Source organism: Canis lupus, chromosome 15, assembly GCF_011100685.1.
Source record: "Canis lupus familiaris isolate Mischka breed German Shepherd chromosome 15, alternate assembly UU_Cfam_GSD_1.0, whole genome shotgun sequence".
NCBI lineage: Eukaryota > Metazoa > Chordata > Mammalia > Carnivora > Canidae > Canis > Canis lupus.
In genome coordinates, this window is record NC_049236.1 from 15,555,655 (window position 1) to 15,575,274 (window position 19,620).

Genomic DNA, 19,620 nt, shown 5'->3' on the forward strand with positions numbered 1-19,620 from the left:
ATTTCTCAAGCACTATGTCTCATTACTTGAATTAACCTGGTAAATCTCACAAATATGATGTTGAACGGAAAAAAAAACAAGTTGCAGAGGGATACATAGAGAATTATATATGTATATATTTATATACATCTTATTTATTTATTTATATCCATCTTAAAGCATGGAAAACGATATTGTCTACTAATACAGACTTTTTTCTGTGCCTGGAATATTTCATTAAAAATGCATGGGTGGCTCAGTGGGTTAAGCGTGGGTGCCTGGGTGGCTCAGTGGGTTAAGCGTCTGTCTTCAGCTCAGGTCATGATCTTAGGGTCCTGGGATCAAGCCCCACATGGGGCTCCCAGCTCAGCAGGGAGCCTACTTCTTCCTCTCCCTCTGCCTACCCTCTCCCCTTGCTTGTGCTTTTATTATCGCTCTGTCAAATAAATAAAATCTTTAATTAATAATAATAATACATGATTCTTCATCTAGAGGGATTCTTAGACAAGATCCCTTGGGCTAAGGTTTAGAGGCTCTTGCCTCTGGGGAAATCCAGGTGACTCAACCATTATCTTTGGACTAAAGTAGTGAGCTGGCCTAAAGTCAGGCTTTAGTCATGCGACTAGAAAAACTATGCGTATCTCCAATTCCATACTCTTTTCTCACCCAAGACTATGAGTAAGTTTAGAAAGCCTACCAGCTTCTGTCTAAAGAAAACCTGCCTGTCTTCAGAGTTACTGAAAAGTTTCATGGCTCTTTGCCAAATACTGCCCAGTCACCAGCCAAGTCCGAGTCCCTCACACAATGGAGAGTTACCACTGTGTAGGCTTGGGCACATTGCTCAACTTCTGTGAGCCTCAAATTTCCCTGTAAAAATTAGAATAAATACCACCATCCTTGCAGGCTTGCTAAAAGGATTAAGTTACATAATGAACATAAAATGCTTTGTGTAATGACTGAGAAATATTCGACATCAGAGTCATGTGAGTTCCTTTTACTTCTGTAATAAACTGAAGAAACTTCTAACCAAAACCAGAAGAGCAACTAGAATTTGGAGGCCCTCTTGCTTCCCTGGCCAGGCCTTCTTCCTTATGTCCTAGGCCACAACATAGTACGGCCTAGTGTGCTTGACCAAGCAGTGGATCTACAGATCTTACTGTAGACCTCTGTTTTTTTCTCATGGTCTTCTCCACTGAAGCCTTAGAATTTTCAGGGTAATTCCCCAAAGCCTGCAGTTTAGCTTAAGATTTAAGCACACCAAGGGGCTCCTGGGTCCCTCAGTCTGTCAAACATCAGACTCAATTTTGGTTCAGGTCATGATCTCTGGGTTGTAGAAATGAGCCCAGCCTTTGGCTCAGCTCTGAGCTGTGTGTGGAACGGTTAAGATTCTTTCTCCTGCTCCTTTTGCCCCTCCCCCTCCTCAAAAAAAATAATAATTTAACCCCACCAACTAGAAATTAGGACCAAAATCCCATTAATCTTAGCCATCTGAATGGCTTCTTAGAAAACACAACTGGTATTAGCACAGTGGAGTCCTTAGTATCAAGCTAAGAGTTAAAACTACATTGCAAAAACCATAGTTTTGGAATTGGGCCAGTTCTTTTCTTGAGCCATAGAGGAAGTCACCTCCCCTCCACTTTACACATGGAACAGAAAAGGCAAAGCCATTATTATAGATTGGCACCATGGAGAGGGCTTATTTGATGAGGTAGTATCAGTCCTTCCTCTCTAGCAGGAGCACATACACACTTTCAATAAAATCCTTAATCTTGGAATTTCCTTCTGGTTAGGCGGAAAGCTGTATTGACTTGACATTTTTCCTGAATACCTCAGCCTTGCTAATGGAGGTGACTTGTGACCGTAGTAGTGGCAATACGAAACAATGAAGAAACAAATGGCAGAAAAGAGCTTCACACTCACTAAGCATTTTGTCAGGTGTTCATCTCTAAGCCTTCCACAGATCTTTTGACCAAGAGCTTCAGGAGAGCCCCCAACTTCTTTTCAATTAACCCACTTTTCCCCCATCACATCTGCAGGCTCTACATTGGTAGTTTATGTATCTTAGAGGGAGTTATACATAAAATAAATGAGACAGGGTTCCTGAACACCTCAATCAGACTTGCCAGACCTAAAGAGAACCAGGCTCTCCATTGCTATGGGAATCTGACCTCAGTCAATCTAGCCTCTTCCTTCCAGAAATGGTTCCCATTTAGATCCCAAATTCCAAAATAGCCATGTAGTAGTCTCTAATTATGGCCGCTTCAATTCCTCTAGGCTGTTTCTTGTCTGCCAACTATGTTTACCCCTTCCCTAGCTCCAGAACATGCATTCTCAGGGTCTTAAACTACTGAGCAGGAAGTATTCTCCTACTCCCACTTTGAAAAAAGACAGGAGACTTTTCAGTACAAACCAGTGGCCAATTATGAGCCTGCTGTGTCCCAGGAGCCTGTTTCTGAGGCTTTCTATACTTCCTTACTACTCTTTTTGGGGGAATTTTCATCAAGAAGCAGAAACCACCCCAACTGCTTATTGGACTACTTTGCAGAAGGCTTTACAGAAGGCAAGTTGGAAAGTTCTGGAAGGTCTCTTAATGCTGACCCACTATGTATCCCAAATTTTTTTTTCGTGTATCCTGAACTTAAGCCAAAAAAATAAACTAATACTGTCTGCCTATCTCTAGCCCACACCACAGAGGTGCTGTAGCTTTGGCCTTCTGCTGCTTTCTGACCAATTTTAACCTTCCAGAAGAATAGAGATAAAGAAGACTCTGGAATGCCATAAACGGGCTAGAATTCCTTTTCTGCATTTTACTAAAGTTTTGGCATTTGGGAAGAATCTTTTGTAATGACCTGTGCATTAATAGTTTCAGTCTTTGGAATGTCTCCTCCTCCCATCCCCCCTCCCTGCCTTCTGGGTTGCCTGAGGATTTTTCCTTAATTGGTGTTTTGTTTGTTTTGTTTTGTTTTGTTTTGTTTTGTTTTGTTTGCTTAAATGGATGCTCACACCCTTCCTACTCACCTTCCTTCTCCCCTCTAGCTGCCCACTTCTGACTCTTGAGGGCAGTGATTATTCCCTTGGTAGGACAGAGCCCTTCCTTTTCACAGAGCCAGCCATTTGGCTCAGAAAAGCAAGTTGGCAGTTTCAAGCAAGCTTCCTCCAGTCTTGTCTTCCCTCGATTTCTTTATATGGCTTTATGATTAAATGTATGGATTCTAGAGTCAGGCAGACCTGGATTTGAATCTGCTACTTGGCAATTATGTGGTTTAGGGTAAATGGTTTAATTTCCCTAAATCTGTTACCTCATCTGCAAAATGTGTTTGTTATTGGTACTGCATCAGAGGCAAAAATGATACTCCCAGAATCATGTAATTTTTTTCTAATTAAGTACGTGAGGCACCCCCATCTCAGACCTACCAAAAAAGATTGATGGAAGCCAGGACAATGAGGGTGTCTTTGTTTGTTATTTTTTACACTGCTCAGATGATTTTTCTGGTGAAATGGCTAGATTTGTAAGTTACTCCTATCACTCCTATCACTCCTATCATTACATCCTATCATAGAATATTAGCATAGGGGATCCCTGGGTGGCTCAGCGGTTTAGCGCCTGCCTTTGGCCCAGAGCGCGATCCTGGAGTCCTGGGATTGAGTCCCGCGTCGGGCTCCCGGCATGGAGCCTGCTTCTCCCTCTGCCTGTGTCTCTGCCTCTCTCTCTCTCTCTATGTCTATCATGAATAAATAAATAAAATCTTAAAAAAAAAAAAAAGATTATTAGCATAGCACCTAGGAGTAGGTAGATAGTGGGTGCCTAGTGAAGACTTTCAAAAGGACCTTTCTTCTCACTCACCAGGTCTTCAGGAGCCAGAAGGATGCTCCTTCAACATTCAGATGCTAAAAGCAAGAGGTGCTACTCTTGAGAGTGTGGCTTGGCTTTAGGATCTATAGTAGTCTTTGATGTGGCATGGAGCTAGTTATAAAAAACATTGGGTTTTGGTTTTGGTTTTCTAAATGAGTATGGTTTTGATTAACCAGAGTCTGTTGTGAGAGCTGTGGGGCATCTATTGTTTCCATAGCTGATTTCCTAGGAAGATTCATGGAATCTAAGTCTTTTTTTTTTTTTTAATCTAAGTCTTAAATGAAATTTGGAATATATTTCCAAGTGAGAAGCTAGATTGATGGGTCAGTATGGGACTAGTGCCACACCCCACACCAAAAAAGGAGAGACTGGGTAGAGTTTAGACCTCCAGGTCTGGGGTACCTAAAAAACTGAAGTCATAGGGTCTGCAGTTGTCAAGCCATTGTGGGAAAGAGCATTATGAGCATATCTAAACTCTGGACTTTGCTAAAGTCAAATCTACCGTTGGCCCAGCTAAGCCATTCTGTCTCCTAGTGATAACTTGAGGCATGTAGCCATTAATTGGATGGAGCCTCTATTCCTAGCTCACTGAAGAGCCCCAACCCACAGTGGTGAGGATGGTGATGAGAGCCATGGACACTCTTTAACTTGGCTACTGTATTACAGAAGCAACATCCAGGGCAGCGTTATCTGCAACAATGCTGTGATCGAGAAGGGAGTGGACATCAAGAACTGCCTAATTGGAAATGGCCAGAGGATTGAAGCCAAAGGTAAACCAAATTGCAATCACAGATGCCATTTTTTACTTAGCACGGTAGTGTAGATGGTGCACAGTGTCAGTGACAATTAAGGGAAGGAAGCACAAGCATGCTCTGTGGGGGAGAACATGAATCAATAAAGCCATTTTGGAGGGGGATGGACATCACTGTCAAACCTTTTGCCTTTGACTTAACAGTTCCATTTTTAGGAATTTATCTTACAGATAAATATATGCAGCCTTATTATCTAAAATTTAAAAACATACCAAAAAGATCGAATGGCCCCCAGAGTATTACCAAATCTTCATAGTGGCTCTTAGACATAAGTGAGAAAGGCCAGCAATCCAACAAAAGCAACAAAACTAGCTTTTGACCTCCTAAACTCCTTGAGTACCTTGTCTGACCTGATATTTAAGAGACGTGGTCCCATAGGTTCCTGGCCCAGAGAAAGGTTAGCAGCTTCTTTAGAAGCCATTCACTCAAAGGCTTCTGTTCTCTTCAAGGTGATGTTACGAGCTATGCTGTTAGCTCTGGTCTGTAGCTGGAGAAAAACTGTACAGGCATACCTTGTACAGATCTTGTTTTATTGCACTTCTTTTTATTGTGCTTCACAGATACTGTATGTCTTACAAATTGAAGGTTAGTTGCAACCTTGTGTTGTGCAAGTCTGTGGGTGCCATTTTTCCAACAATGTTTGCTCACTCCATGTCTCTCTGTCACATTTTGGTAATTCTTGCAGTATTTCAAACTTTTTCATTATTATTATATTTGTTATGGTGATCTGTGGTCAGTGATTTTTGATGTTACTGTTGTAAGGGGGGGGGAGGGACTCCATGAACTGCATCCATATAAAATGGTGAATTTAACTGATAAACCTTGTGTGTGTTCTTACTCTTGGTCATAACCCTCTTTCCTAGCCTCTAGCCTCCCTATTCCCTGAGAGACAATATTAAAATTAGACCAATTAATAACCCTACAATGGCCTCTAGTGTTTAAGTGAAAGGAAAAGTTGCAGGTCTCTCACTTGAAATCTAAAGGTAGAAATGATTCAAGCTTTTAAGTGAGGCAGGCATGTTAAGAGCCAAGATAGGGTGAAAGCTGGGCCTTGTGTGCCAAACAGCCAAGTTGTGAATTCAAAAGAAAAGTTCTTGAAGGAAATTAAAAGTGCTACTGTAGTGAGCACACAAATGATTAGCAAAACCACTTTATTGCTGATATGGAGAAAGTTTGAGTGGTCTGAGTAGAAGATCAAATCAGCCACAATATTCCCTTTAAACCAAAGCCTAACCAGAGCAAGGCCCTCACTCTTTAATTCTGTGGAGGCTGAGACAGGTAAGGAAGCTTCAGAAGAAAAGTTGGAAACTACCACAGGTGGGTTCATGAGTTTGGAAGAAAGAAGCCATCTCCATAACATAGAGGTAAAGGTGAAGCAGCAAGAGCTGAGAGAGAAGCTCCAGTAAGTTATCCAAAAGATCTGTCTATAAGACAATTAATGAAAGTAGCCACACTAAACAGCCTTCTATTGGAAGAAGATGCCATCTAGTACTTCCATAGAAAGGAGAAGTAGGGCAGCCCTGGTGGCTCAAAGGTTTAGCTCCTGCCTTCAGCCCAGGGCATGATCCTGGAATCCTGGGATCGAGTCCCACGTCAGGCTCCCTGCATGGAGTCTGCTTGTGTCTCTGCCTCTCTCTTACTCTCTCTCTCTCTCTCTCTCATGAATAAATAAATAAAATCTTTAAAAAAAGAATTATGCTAAATCTACTCTGCCTATGTTCTATACATGCAACAACAAAGCCTGGATGTTTATAGCATGAGTTACTAAATAGTTTAACCTCACTGTTGAGAATTACTCCTTAGAAAAAAAATTATTTTCAGAATACTGTTCATTAATGATGCACTTGGTCACCCAAGAACTCTGGTGGAGATGTACAATAAGATTCATATTGTTTTCATGCCTAACACAACATCCATTCTGTAGCCCACAGATCAAAGAATAAAAGTCTTATTATTTAAGAAATAGATTTCTTGGCACACTTCAGTGGCTCATTCAGTTAAGCATCTGACTCCTGATTTTGGCTTAGGTCATGATCTCAGGGTCATGAGATCAAGCCCAATTAGGCTCCATTCTAGGCCTGCTTAAGATTCTTTCCCTCTGCCCCTCCCCCACACACTACTCCTCCCCCACCCCACTTGCTCACTCATGTTCTCTCTCCCTCTCTCTCTCTAAAAAAAGAAGTACATTTCTTAAGGCTACCATACAGAGTGATTCCTCTGAAGGATGTACGCAAAGTAAAATGAAACCTTCTAGAAAGGATTCACCATTCTAAATGTTCTTAGAACATTTGTGGTTCAGGGGTACCTGGGTGTTTCAGTCAGTTGAGCATCTGCCTCTTGATTTTGGCTCAGGTCATGATCTCAGGGTCATGAGATCGAGCCCTGCATTGGGCTCCACACTCAATAAAGAGTCTGCTTAAGATCTCTCTCCAGGGCACCGGGGTGGCTCAGCAGTTGAGCACTGCATTTGGCTCAGATGTGATCCCGGGGTCCTGGGATATTCTCCCCCTGCCTATGTCTCTGGCTCTCTCTCTGTCTCTCATGAATAAATAAATAAATAAAATCTTTTTTTTTTTAAATCCTCTCTCTTCCTTTCCTTCTGCTCCTTCCTCCCATATTCGTATGATCTCTCTATATATAAAATAAATAGATAAATCTTAAAAAAAAAAAAAAGAAAATTTGTGATCCACAGGAAGAGATCAAGATAGCAACATGAATAGGACTTGGGAAGAAGGTGATTCCAACCCTCATGGATGACTTTGAGGGGTTTAAGACTTCAGGGGAGGAAGTAACTACAGATGTGGTGGAAAGAGCAAGAGAACTAGAATTAGAAATGGAGTCTGAAGATGTGACTGAAATGCTGCAATCTCATGATAAAACCTGAACAGATGAGGAGTTACATCTTATGGACAAACAAAGTGATTTCTTGAGATGGAATCTACTCCCGGTGAAGATGCTGTGAAGATTGTGGAAATGACAACAAAGGATTTAGGACATTACATAGACTTAGTTGCTAAAGCAGCTGCAGGGTTTCAGAGGATTGACTCCAATTTTGAAAGAAGTTCTGTGGGTAAAATGCTATCAAACTACATCACATGCTATAGGGAAATCATTTCTGAGAGGAAGAGTCAATCAGTGTGGCAAACTTCCTTGTCTTATTTTAAGAAATTGCCTTTAAAAAAAAAAAAAAGAGGGATCCCTGGGTGACGCAGCGGTTTGGCGCCTGCCTTTGGCCCAGGGCGCGATCCTGGAGACCCGGGATCGAATCCCACATCGGGCTCCTGGTGCGTGAAGCCTGCTTCTCCCTCTGCCTGTGTCTCTGCCTCTCTCTCTTTCTCTCTGTGTGACTATCATAAATAAATAAAAATTAAAAAAAAAAAAAAGGGAGGGGGGCACTTGGGTGGCTCAGTGGTTGAGCATCTGCCTTTGTCTCAAGTCGTGATCCTTGGGTCCTGGGATCGAGTCCCGCATCTGGCTCCCAGTAGGGAGCCTGCTCCCACTGCCTATGTCTCTGCCTGTCTTTCATGAATAAATAGTCTTTTTAAAAAAAGAAAAAGAGGGGATCCCTGGGTGGCGCAGTGGTTTAGCGCCTGCCTTTGGCCCAGGGCGCGATCCTGGAGACCCGGGATCGAGTCCCACGTTGGGCTCCCGGTGCATGGAGCCTGCTTCTCCCTCTGCCTGTGTCTCTGCCTCTCTCTCTCTCTCTCTCTCTGTCTCTCTCTGTGTGACTATCATAAATGAATGAATGAATGAATGAATGAATGAATGAATGAATGAATGAATGAAAAAGAAAGAAATTGCCATAGCCATGCCAGCCTTCAGCATCCACCTCCCTGACCAGGCTGCAGCCATCAACATTGAGGCAAGACCCTCTACCAGCAAAAAGATGATGACTCACTGAAAGCTCAGATGATAGCATTTTTTAACAATAAAGTATTTTTTTAATGTATGTAAACTGGTTTTTTAAGACATAATGCTATTACACAGTTAATAGACTACCGTATAGTATAAACATAACTTTATAGGCACTAGGAAACCAAAAAATTCATTTGACTTGCATTAGTAGGATACTCAGTTTATTGGAGTGGAACTGAACATGCAATATTTCTGAGGTATGCCTGTGTAGTACATAAGAGACATAGAAACATCAGTGTTTCTCTGCTGGGCTAAGAATTTGAATGGTCCATAATTTGGCTGGATGTTTTTAAACAAAAAGTAGACAAAAAAAACTCAAGATCAATAAGAATGGCTAATTCCTTTTTATTTCTACATCTAAAATAGAGTGGAGGGGCAGCCCCCGTGGCCCAGCGGTTTAGCTCCGCCTTCAGCCCAGGTCCTGATCCTGGAGATCTGGGATGGAGTCCCATGTCAGCCTCCCTGCATGGAGCCTGCTTCTCCCTTCTCCCTCTGCCTATGTCTCTGCCTCTCTCTCTCTCTCTTTCTCTCATGAATAAATAAAATCTTTTTTAAAAATAAAATAAAATACAGTGGAGTAGGAGAGTTGCTGAAGGAATTAATCCCACCAATTCTGAATTGGTAGAAGCCACAAGATTTTCCTTCTCCCTAGCAAACAGAGGCCTTCTTCAGTTTTTTCTCCTTCCCTTTTTTAAAGCCACATACTTCCCTTTTGAGCTTTAGAATCAAACAGATCTGGATTCACATCTCAGCTGTGCAACTCACTGGGTATGCACCAGGTTAGATTTTTCATCCCTGGACCTTCTATTTTTGAAACTAGGAAAATTGAGACAATAATAATGATGTTTTATTGTGACAATTAAATATAATTAAATGTTGTGAGGAGCACACAGAACTCCTGGAGCACACCAAGGGCCTTAGAGCTCCCCATCCACACAGTGTGGTTGTGTCTCCCCGGGGCACAACCAGGGAGACACAACCTTTATACATTCCTTCTCCTTCTGGAATTCCTCTTTTGAAGACTCGTCTCAAGTGTTTTCTCCTTATAGAACCTTCCCTAATTCTTCCCATGGCTCCCCACAGCCAAACTAAGCATTCCTTCTTCTTTTGCACCCCTGAACTTTGTCAACACCTTTATTAAAGTACACTCACAAGTTACGGCAATTATTTATGAATGTGCCTCTCTACTAGATTGAGATCCCTAGGGCCAAGGATGGACTTATTTCAGTATGCATTTCTAGCTCTCAGAACAGGTCCTAGTTTATAGTGGGGGACAGATGGGAGGGAGCAAATGAGTGAATGAATTTTGGATCCATAAGGCATATTTGAAACGGTTGCGATTATGAGATCTCTCCTTACTTTTTTTCTAAACTTAACACTGATAAAAGACCCACATGTAACACTGATAAATGCAATGGGGAGGTGAGGTTTAGGCCTGAAACCATCCTTCACCTTTATTTCTCTACTTGAGATTAGATGAAACTCTCCTCTGCAGTTCCTTTCTTAGTACATTTTAGCACTTTCTTCCTCTGTGTGTGAGAATGGTCATTTCTGAGAGGCCTTTCCTGAGTGTCACTAGTTTATCAGTAATTCTTTATAAGATGTTATAAGCATCATAAACGAACTCTGGCTGATTTAAGCTGATAAAGAGTTTAAGCCCACGGTTCTATGATGGCTGCAGAATCAAGCCTAGAAAATGGGCTCAGCCAAGATTTATACCATTCTGCTGGGACTCTGCTGCCATCCTCACTGAACGCTGGATATCACAGCTTGGATTGCTGCTTCTACCACCCAGCAAGCCCGAAGTGGATTCTCTCTGGTTCCTACTTCTTTTTAGCACTAGTTCCCAGCCCAGTTTGGGGTGGCTCCTTCTGTAGGTCAAGCCTAATGTCATAGGTCCATGCCCTTATTACAAGGAAGGCTGGCATTTTTATTCAATTCGTGGCAGACACATTCCACCCAGTGCCTCACCAGAGAGCCTTCAAGCAGAAGTGTTGGTCAATGGTGACACCGCAGCCTTGTCTGTTTTCTTCTGTGATGGTGTGTGAGGTGGGAAGGCTGGCACACCAACTGAAACTCCCAGCACTGAATGCATGGATAACACTCTCCTCCTAGAATGCCACTGGCTCACAGTTGTTGTTTATAGCTTTGAAGATTCATCTGAGATTCAACTTGTACTTGAGCCATGAGGGGCAGAAGGAGAAGAACAAGCAGACTCTGTGCTGAATGCCAAGCCACACCACACACAGGGCTCAACGCAGGGTTTGATCAATCTCACAATCCTGAGATCCCAAGCAGAAACCAAGAGTCAGACGCTTAATTGACTGCACCATCCAGGCAGTTTATAGCTTTAAAATGTTCTCGAATACACTATCTTATTGAACTCTCTGAGGTAGGGATTCATTATTGACCCAATTGATGAAGTGGAAAAGTAGAGACTTTGAAAAGTTGAAATTTGGGCAGCCGGGTGGCTCAGCGGTTTAGCGCCGCCTTCAGCCTGGAGTATGATCATGGAGACTCCGGATCGAGTCACACATCAGGCTCCCTGCAGGGAGCCTGCTTCTCCCTCTGCCTGTGTCTCTGCCTCCATCTCTCTCTCTCTCTCTCTCTCTCTCTCTCTCTCTCTCTCATAAATAAATACATACATACATACATACATACATAAATAAATAAATAAATAAATAGATATCTTTAAAAAGAAAACAAAAAGGAAAGTTGAAATTTACCCAAGGAACATAACTAGTAATTGACAAAACTGGGTCTTCATCCTGAATTATTGCCAGACAACCTCCAAAAAGACCAGAGGAAGAAGCCACACCTGGCTTGCCAATAGAATCTGATCAGTGATAAACCTTTTCTCCCCTTAGTCCATCTTTCGCAGACCAATTGGAAAAATATATTTGGCCTCCATATCCCAGCTGTTTCTGATCTTCAGGAACCCCAGGTCTTGGTTCTTTCTTCTAACTCAACACACCAGCTTACCCAGGCCTACCCTTGGGTTACAAAGACACTTCTTTCTTGAGTAGCTGGGGCCTGTTGGTAATTTCCTTACAATAGGATTCAAATAAATAAACAAACAAATACAAAATAAAATAAAATAATAAATAAAATAAAATAAAATATAAAATAAATATAAAATAAATAAATAAAATAAAATAGGATTCAATTGGGATGCCTGGCTGGCTCAGTCTGTAGAGCATACAACTCTTGATCTTGGGGTCATGAGTTTAAGCCCCGTATTGGGCCTACAGTTTACATTTAAAAAATTAAAAAACAAAAACTCTTAATAAAATTTTTTAACAGGATTTAGAATGCTCAGCCTTTTCTCTGACTCCAGGGAAGGCCTTGGAAGGGTCCCCAGAGTTTCAAAAGCAGCTGCTCAGCTGGTTTATGAAGCTGCTTTCTTATCCTGTTTCTTCCTGTCACCTCATTGCATTTGTCTGTCTTTTGTTCTCTTCTCTTTGGGTTTGTAGTCCCAAACAATGTTTCTTCCACCTCCTTCCTGCCTCTTTGTCTTTGTAAATTCTTTCCTGCTCAGCAAAAAGTAGAAGCATCCTCCAGTGCTTTCTCCTTTCAGTCCCTCCTGGAGCCAGGAGCTGCTTCCTTTTGTGATTTGTAAGAGTTTAGACTCCATAGGCATATTTGAATGCATGAACTCCATTTGCCACCACCCTAGGGGATCCCTCCTTTCTTGTGTGCTGGAACCTGGAACCTAACAGTTTCTGCTGCTTCTCCTCCCCATTTCCAACAAAATAATGGTACTCCTTCCTTTTACTTTGTAAGGACCCTTTCTATTCTGTGTGCAGAATGCATGCATGACAACTGAATGCGAGATACGAGGTTTTGAGTCATGGCATCTCCCATCAGGGAGCACAAGGCTGGGCTAGCCAAACTCCTAGAATGTCAGAGGCTTTAGTATCTCATGGACTTTTGGCTCTAACACTGTATGTCCCCATTTTATCAAGGAGGCCCTTTAATGGTCATCCTGAAAGAGAGGTGGCCAGGGAAGTCATCTGGACTCTAAACTGGAGAATCCCAACATTTCCTGCTCTGCCCTCTAGGCTGGATGGACCAGCGCATCCAGCACAGTAGTCAGTGCCTCCCTGCCACAGGTACTCCTGGCCAGTCACCTGTTCCTGCTGTCACTTTTCTTTCTCTCTCAATCTCTCTCTCTCTCTTTTTTTTTTTTTTTTTTTTTTAAGATTTTATTTATTTGAGGGGATCCCTGGGTGGCTCAGTGGTTTAGCACCTGCCTTTAGCCCAGGGCACAATCCTGGAGTCCAGGGATTGAGTCCCACGTAGGCTCCCGGCATGGAGCCTGCTTCTCCCTCCTCCTGTGTCTCTACTTCTCTCTCTCTCTCTCTCTCTCTCTCTATGTCTATCATAAATAAATAAATCTTAAAAAAAAAAAAAGATTTTATTTATTTGAGAGACAGCACAGCAGAGTGAGGGCAAAGAGAGAAGCCGACTCCCCACTGAGCAGGGAGCCCGATGTGGGGATTGATCCTGAGACTCCAGAATCATGACCCGAAGGCAAACACCTAACTGGCTGAGCCCCACAGGCACTCAGATGTGGGGATTGATCCTGGGACTCCAGAATCATGACCCGAAGGCAAACACCTAACTGGCTGAGCCCCACAGGCACTCACTCCACTGTCACTTTTCTTTGCAACTGAGCCATATGGAGAAAGCAAATTCCTAGCCGTTAGTGCAACACTCTGAGACCTGTTACTATGGATGACCCAGACAAACAACAACTCAGATCCTCAGCAGCAAACAGCTCGGTCGATGGCAAAATCCCCAGTCTTCTTTACATGGAAGGATTTCAGGAAAAAACATTCATCCTTAGAGGCAATACTATCCTCTCTCCAGATTTCAATCATTTACATGCCAGAATCACTACATCCATATGAGTCTTATACCCCAAAAATGTGACTCTTGTAGCCCAGTGTAGCCCTCTCTGCCCTCTTTAGCACCACCAGCAGAACCAGCCATTTTCTAACAAAACTCTGGGTCTTCCCCCACCCCCCAGCATGCTCAGTTAATGAGATTGTCTCTGGCAAAAAACCTGGCAGTCAAGTTTGACCTCCTGCTCAAGCCAGTGGAAAAGCCACTGCCAACAAAGTCAAAACCTGGAGACTCTAATTGGAGACTTCATGTCTCTTCTCATTGTCAGTGAGATAACTTGGATCACTTCCTTGTGACCACAGTGATCAGTCCTGTGGCCATGAAAGTAGACCTGATGGGTGTATAGGTCAGGTCCTGGCTGGCAGCAGTCCTTCCCAGCTTCCCAACAGTGCAGCTTTTCATATGCAGCTTGTCATTCCCTTCTATCCCATTGGTTTCTCCTCAATTTACCAGCCTCCCTTTGTATTCTTCGGGAAGGATACTTAGGATCCTAGATATTTCCCAACCTGATTCCAGCCCGGAACTTTTCAAGTGTTTACTGCAACCTGCTTCCAACCCTAGCCAAGCAGAACTAGTATGGCTTGTTGGTTCCCTCCAGATTCTTTCTACCTTATAGAATCCCCATGAAGATAACAACCATCCCCCAAATGCCAGATCTAGTCTCTCTTCCCAGAATCCCAATGAGTAAGTCTTCTCCCACCCCCAGATCAAGAGCAGACCAGAGGGTAGAGGGGAAAGTGGTAGGGCAGGCCAAAGAAGGCTCAGGTGTTTATTTGGAACCTGGCAGAGCAGAAGAAAGCATTGTTTGCGCCAGCCAGACACCTCATTTGCCCTTCTGGTCTGGAGCACTGAAGGCCAAGTAGAGTGTTCATTAGAACTGAGACTGTTTTCAGTACAGCCCAGTATCTCTGGAAACTAGGAAGAGACTGGATGAAGGAAGAATAAATGTCAGAGTCTAGATAGGAGATGATGAGGCTGATTCATGGCTGTAGAGGGATAAAGGGTAAAAAGGAGTTTTGAGAGATGCCCTGAGAAGCTAGCCAAAGAAATATTTCCTTTGTTCTTTTCTGGTCAACCTTATCTCAAGGGTGGAGCCTGACTGACAGTCACACTCCAGGACCATCCCCAGCTTTAGGGAATTTAGCAGCCTGAGCAGTATCTCTGGGCCTCCTTCCCATTCCTTTCACTGAAGAAAACAGATGGCTCTGAAGTGTAAGGATCACCTCCTAGGGCAGGAGTACAGCCAGCCCCAGCCCCATTCTGTAATTTCTGTTTAATACTTACCAGAGCATTGTGCTGGGCTCTTTATGTCAATCATCTTATAGAATCTCCACTTGATGAGGAAACTAAAGCCCAAAGACATGAAATAATCTGTTCAAAGTCAAATTAGAACTCGTTAGGGCATCTGGGCTCCAGTCAGTTAGCATCTCCCTTCAGCTCCTGTCATGATCCCAGGGTCCTGGGATAGAGCCCCGCATCGGGCTCCCTGCTCAGTGGGAAGCCTGCTTCTCCCTCTTCCTCTCCTTCTCCCTCTCCATCTCCCCCTACTTGTGCTTGCTCTCTCTCTCTCTGTCAAATAAATAAATAAAATCTTAAAAAAAAAAAAAAACTCAAGTCCTTTTAACCCAGAAACTCAGAATGTCTTTCCTTTCCCACATTGTCACCTTTTCTTTGTCCCTTTCCTATCCTTTTCTTCTCTGAGTTTACCTATGTCTAACATGGTGCTATAATAGCAAACTTTGTGAAAAGCCAAGACCTAGTTTTCTCTTCCTGTGGGGAAAGTTAGAGAAATAGACCTGAGGATGCTCTGGATCCCTAAACACCCTAGCTGTAATGCACCACGTGTGTCAGTTATACTCTCAACAAAGGTTGGAGGCCTTCTCTTCTGTATATGCTTCTTTTCCTACATCTATACTCTCATATAACTCCCAAAACACACATACATTCAGTAAACTATTACTGCCTCCTATATTCTAGGCTATGGTAGGCTAGAAGTGTAAAGATGAAAAAGATTTGCCTGGGATCCCTGGGTGGCTCAGCGGTTTGGCGCCTCCCTTCGGCCCAGGGCATGATCCTGGAGTTCCAGGATCGAATCCCACATCAGGCTCCCTGCATGGAGCCTGCTTCTCCCTCTGCCTGTGTCTCTGCCTCTTTCTCTGTGTATGTGTGTGTGTCTCATGAATAAATAAATAAAATCTTAAAAAAAAAAAAAAAGATTTGCCTCTTGCTGTCCAGCTGCCCCCAGTACAGAAACAGAAATGAGTATAGAAAAGTTTCCCAGGGGGATCCCTGGGTGGCGCAGTGGTTTGGCGCCTGCCTTTGGCCCAGGGCGCGATCTTGGAGACCCGGGATCGAATCCCACGTTGGGCTCCCGGTGCATGGAGCCTGCTTCTCCCTCTGCCTATGTCTCTGCCTCTCTCTCTCTGTGACTATCATAAATAAATAAAAATAAAAATAAAAATAAAAGAAAAGAAAAGTTTCCCGGGGACGCCTGGGTGGCTCAGTTGATTAAATGTCTGCTTTTGATTCGGGTCATTATCCCAGGGTCCTGGGATAGGGCTCCACGTCAAGATCCTGGCTCAGCAGGGAGCCTACTTCTTCTCTCTGCCCTGCTCGTGCTCTCACTGTCTCTCTCTCTCAAATAAATAAATAAAATCTTTAAAAAAAAAAAATGTCCCAGATATCATGGTAGGAGACTGTCAGGGTTAATTAAGGACATAAAAGAAAAATTGATCAGTTCTGGCACAAGGAAGGAATTAATACTAAATCTTGAACTTGGGCAGGCCAGGTGGCTCAGCGGTTTAGTGACGCCTTCAGCCCAGGGCGTGATCCTGGAGACCCGGGATGGAGTCCCACGTCAGGTTCCCTGCATGGATCCTGCTTCTCCCTCTGCCTGTGTGTGTCTTTCTCTGTGTGTGTGTGTGTCTCTCACGGATTAATAAATAAAATCTTTTTAAAAAAATAAATAAAATAAATCTTGAACTTTTGGGCTATTTATCAAATACACAAAGGTGAACCACATAAGCAAGTACTTGAAGGCAAAAACAATCTGATGTGTTGGAAACTGCAAATCATATGGGAAATCTAGAATATAGGGTACAAGGGAGATATAGCAAGAAACAAAGCTGAAAAGGTAGATAGAACAGAAGACATGTCTGAATTCTTAAGGTCTCCAAAGCTGCAGTCAGAAACCTACCTAGAGGCTCCAGCCTATAGGCAGTATGAACAGACCCAAATGTGTCTCTATGAAACTTGGTCCCATCATCAAGGATCTTCATTTAGGGATACCTGGATGGCTCAGGTTAAGCTCTGCTTTCGGCTCTGGGCATGATCCTGGAGTTCAGGGATCAAGTCCCACGTCGGGCTCCCTGAGGGGAGCCTGCTTCTCCCTTTCCCTTTGTCTATGTCTCTGCCTCTCTCTGTGTCTCTCATGAATAAATAAATAAAGTCTTTAAAAAAAATCTTCATTTTGCTGCACCAAAGCCTTCTGAAACTAAAGTAGAGCCTCAGGAAAGCAAACATTTCTGCCTTACTTATCAGGGTCACATTCAAGCTCCCAGATGTGACAAGAAACATGTTGGACCCTTAGAAGCCATGGCAAGCTTGCCCAGAAAGAATCCATTTTCAGCCAGCTGATAGCTTTTTCTGTCTGAGCCAATGGAGGACAGGAAAACTCTGTCCTCCTGTATGTGCCCCATCCTCTGGGCAAAAAGTAGATGGCATGCCCCTGGTTCCCTCTACCCCACCCAGACCATTTGTTCACTGCCTCCATTCTATAGCTGTTATTCCTAGAATACTAACCCTCTTCTTACCTTCTACCCCATCACTGGTCAGCTTCCATGGTGTTCCCCTAAATATATTGAGGGTTTATAATCTTCCTCTTTGCTCCTTCTCTTCTAAACATCTTGGACAACTTATACTCAGCTTTACAATTCCCTGAGCTTCTCTACCTTAACCAAGCCTCTTCTCCTTTGAACTTTTGCTGTCTACTTAATAATCATATGCTATTCTCATCATTACCTGGGACCTCTGAAATCTTTCCCATGCCAGTAGTTGTGCTAGACACTGGGGTATGAACTCTCCCCTTGAGATTCTTGCAGTGAAGTCTAAGAGAATGCGATAATGACATAGAGACAGAAGTATGTATCAAGTAGTGTTTTCACAAAGCAGGAAATGGACAGTTTGGACAGGAAGGTACCACTAATAGTGGAGGTGCTTGGTTTTAGGGCATTTAGGGTAAGAGTGTGATGCGATGAGAGTCAAGAAAGGCTTTCTAGACAGAACAGCCTGTGCAAAGGTCTAGAGCTACAAAATAGTATTGCTTGTAGGTATAAGTGGAGAATGTAGAACATGAAGTGGAGAGGTAGGCAAGGATCAGTCATGGAGGGCCATATAGGTTTGGACTTTACAAAATAATGGCCACTGCTTATCCAGCACTTGATGCACTGCCTGAAAAAACCTCTATTCATCCTTTAGGGCCCATTCAGTTCCCCTCCTATGTGAAGTCTCCTGGAAGCTAGGTGTAGAATCAGTCCCTTCTTCCTGTGTGGGAAGATGCTGCCTCTCCTATAATCCCTTTGGCAGGTTGTATTCTCTTTTTTTTTTTTTTTTTTTTAAGATTTTATTCATTTATTCATGAGAGACACACACAGAGAGAGAGGCAGAGACACAGGCAGAGGGAGAAGCAGGCTCCATGCAGGGAGCCCGATGTGGGACTCGATCCCGGGACTCCAGAATCATGCCCTGGGCTGAAGGCAGGCACCAAACCGCTGAGCCACCCAGGGATCCCGGCAGGTTGTATTCTCAAAGCCTTTTCAAGAGCAGAGCCACCTAGGAGACATAAATGTTTATGAACACAGAAATTAGAAACAATTTGGTTTGAAATTGACACCTTTCTACCAGTTTTCAAACAACCTCTCTCTTTTCTTTTGTAGCCAAACGAGTGAACGAAGTGATCGTGGGGAGTGACCAGCTCATGGAGATCTGAGTTCTGAGCAAGACAGACTCCTTCCTCTTGTCCCTCAGAACTACAGATGTTGGCTGGCCCACCTGTTTGACTCTGTATTTATTTCCCAATAAAGAAGGGCTCCCATGGGGTACCTGCCTGGCTCAGTCAATAGAGCATGAGGCTCTTGATCTCAGGGTTGTGATTTCAAGCCCCACGTTGAGTGTAGAGTTTTGTTTTGTTTTTTTATTCTGTGTGTGTGTGTGTGTGTGTGTGTGTGTGTGTGTTTAGAGCTTATTTAAATAAACTTTTAAAAAAGGAGCGGGGGTTCCCAAAGACATGCCAGAGATTTGTGGAGTCGTTGCAAGCTCCGTATCAGGTAGGCTCCAAGGATACGCTATGGGTTCATGAGTCACGAGGTTAAAACCATCTAGAGCCAGTGTGTAGAACAGGATAAGACACGACGGCCTTGCTCTTGTATACTGTGGCAATCAGGCAGGGGCGGCAGGGTAAAGCTCTTAGGAGGAATGCTTCCTGACGAGGGGCCCAGCCTAGTCCATAAAAGCATTTTCCACCTGAAAGGACCTGGAAGTACTTCAATTCCTGACCCTAATCAGGCTTTCTAGCCCCATCAGCCTAGCTGCTGGCCGTGCCACCTCCGTACGTGCTACTGCTTCTACAGCTGCCAATTTGGGCAGCCTGGCCCCCAATCCTTAGTCCAGGACCTCTGTTCCCATACCTGCCACACAGATTCCCAGCCCTTGCCACCACCCCACCCCCAGCCTTACCTGCCATTCAGTCCCTACCTTCCAGTCAACTGTTGCCTTTTGGAAACTTAAAACAGGCAGGAGGCAGTCCGGGCCTAGCCTCAAGCCTAACTCCACTGGTTTTAGTGGAAGCAAGAGCAATAAAAGAAAGCTGTGATCTAAGAAGCCAGACTCCTTCTCACCTCCCCTTAGTGAGGAGTCTAAGGTCTATCCAACCTGGTAAGTAAGAGCCAGGAACCTATATCATGATTTGAAATTATTTTGACTCTTCTCCAACTGCACTCCTTTATATCCTAATTATACTGACTCTCCTGCTTCAGATAATTAAGAAGTGAGATTTCCATACTCATAGCCCTTCTGGAATCCTACCCAACTTCCCTTTACCACCCCCACTCCCAAACACACATACACTCTGCTCTTGCCTCTCCCTCCACTACTTTT

At 43.5% G+C, this 19,620-nt stretch overlaps 1 protein-coding gene across 1 annotated transcript in view; it reads left to right on the plus strand.

The window, feature by feature from the left end:
• The window catches only part of EIF2B3 (eukaryotic translation initiation factor 2B subunit gamma), a 144,448-nt gene extending 125,859 nt beyond the window's left edge, over positions 1 to 18,589 (plus strand). Inside the window, exons 11-12 of the mRNA XM_038558254.1 lie at positions 4,499 to 4,602; positions 18,402 to 18,589. Of these exons, the coding sequence (XP_038414182.1) occupies positions 4,499 to 4,602; positions 18,402 to 18,454 (157 nt within the window). The 3' untranslated portion in view covers positions 18,455 to 18,589. The remainder of the gene's footprint in view (positions 1 to 4,498; positions 4,603 to 18,401) is intronic.
• The last annotated feature ends 1,031 nt before the right edge of the window (positions 18,590 to 19,620 follow it).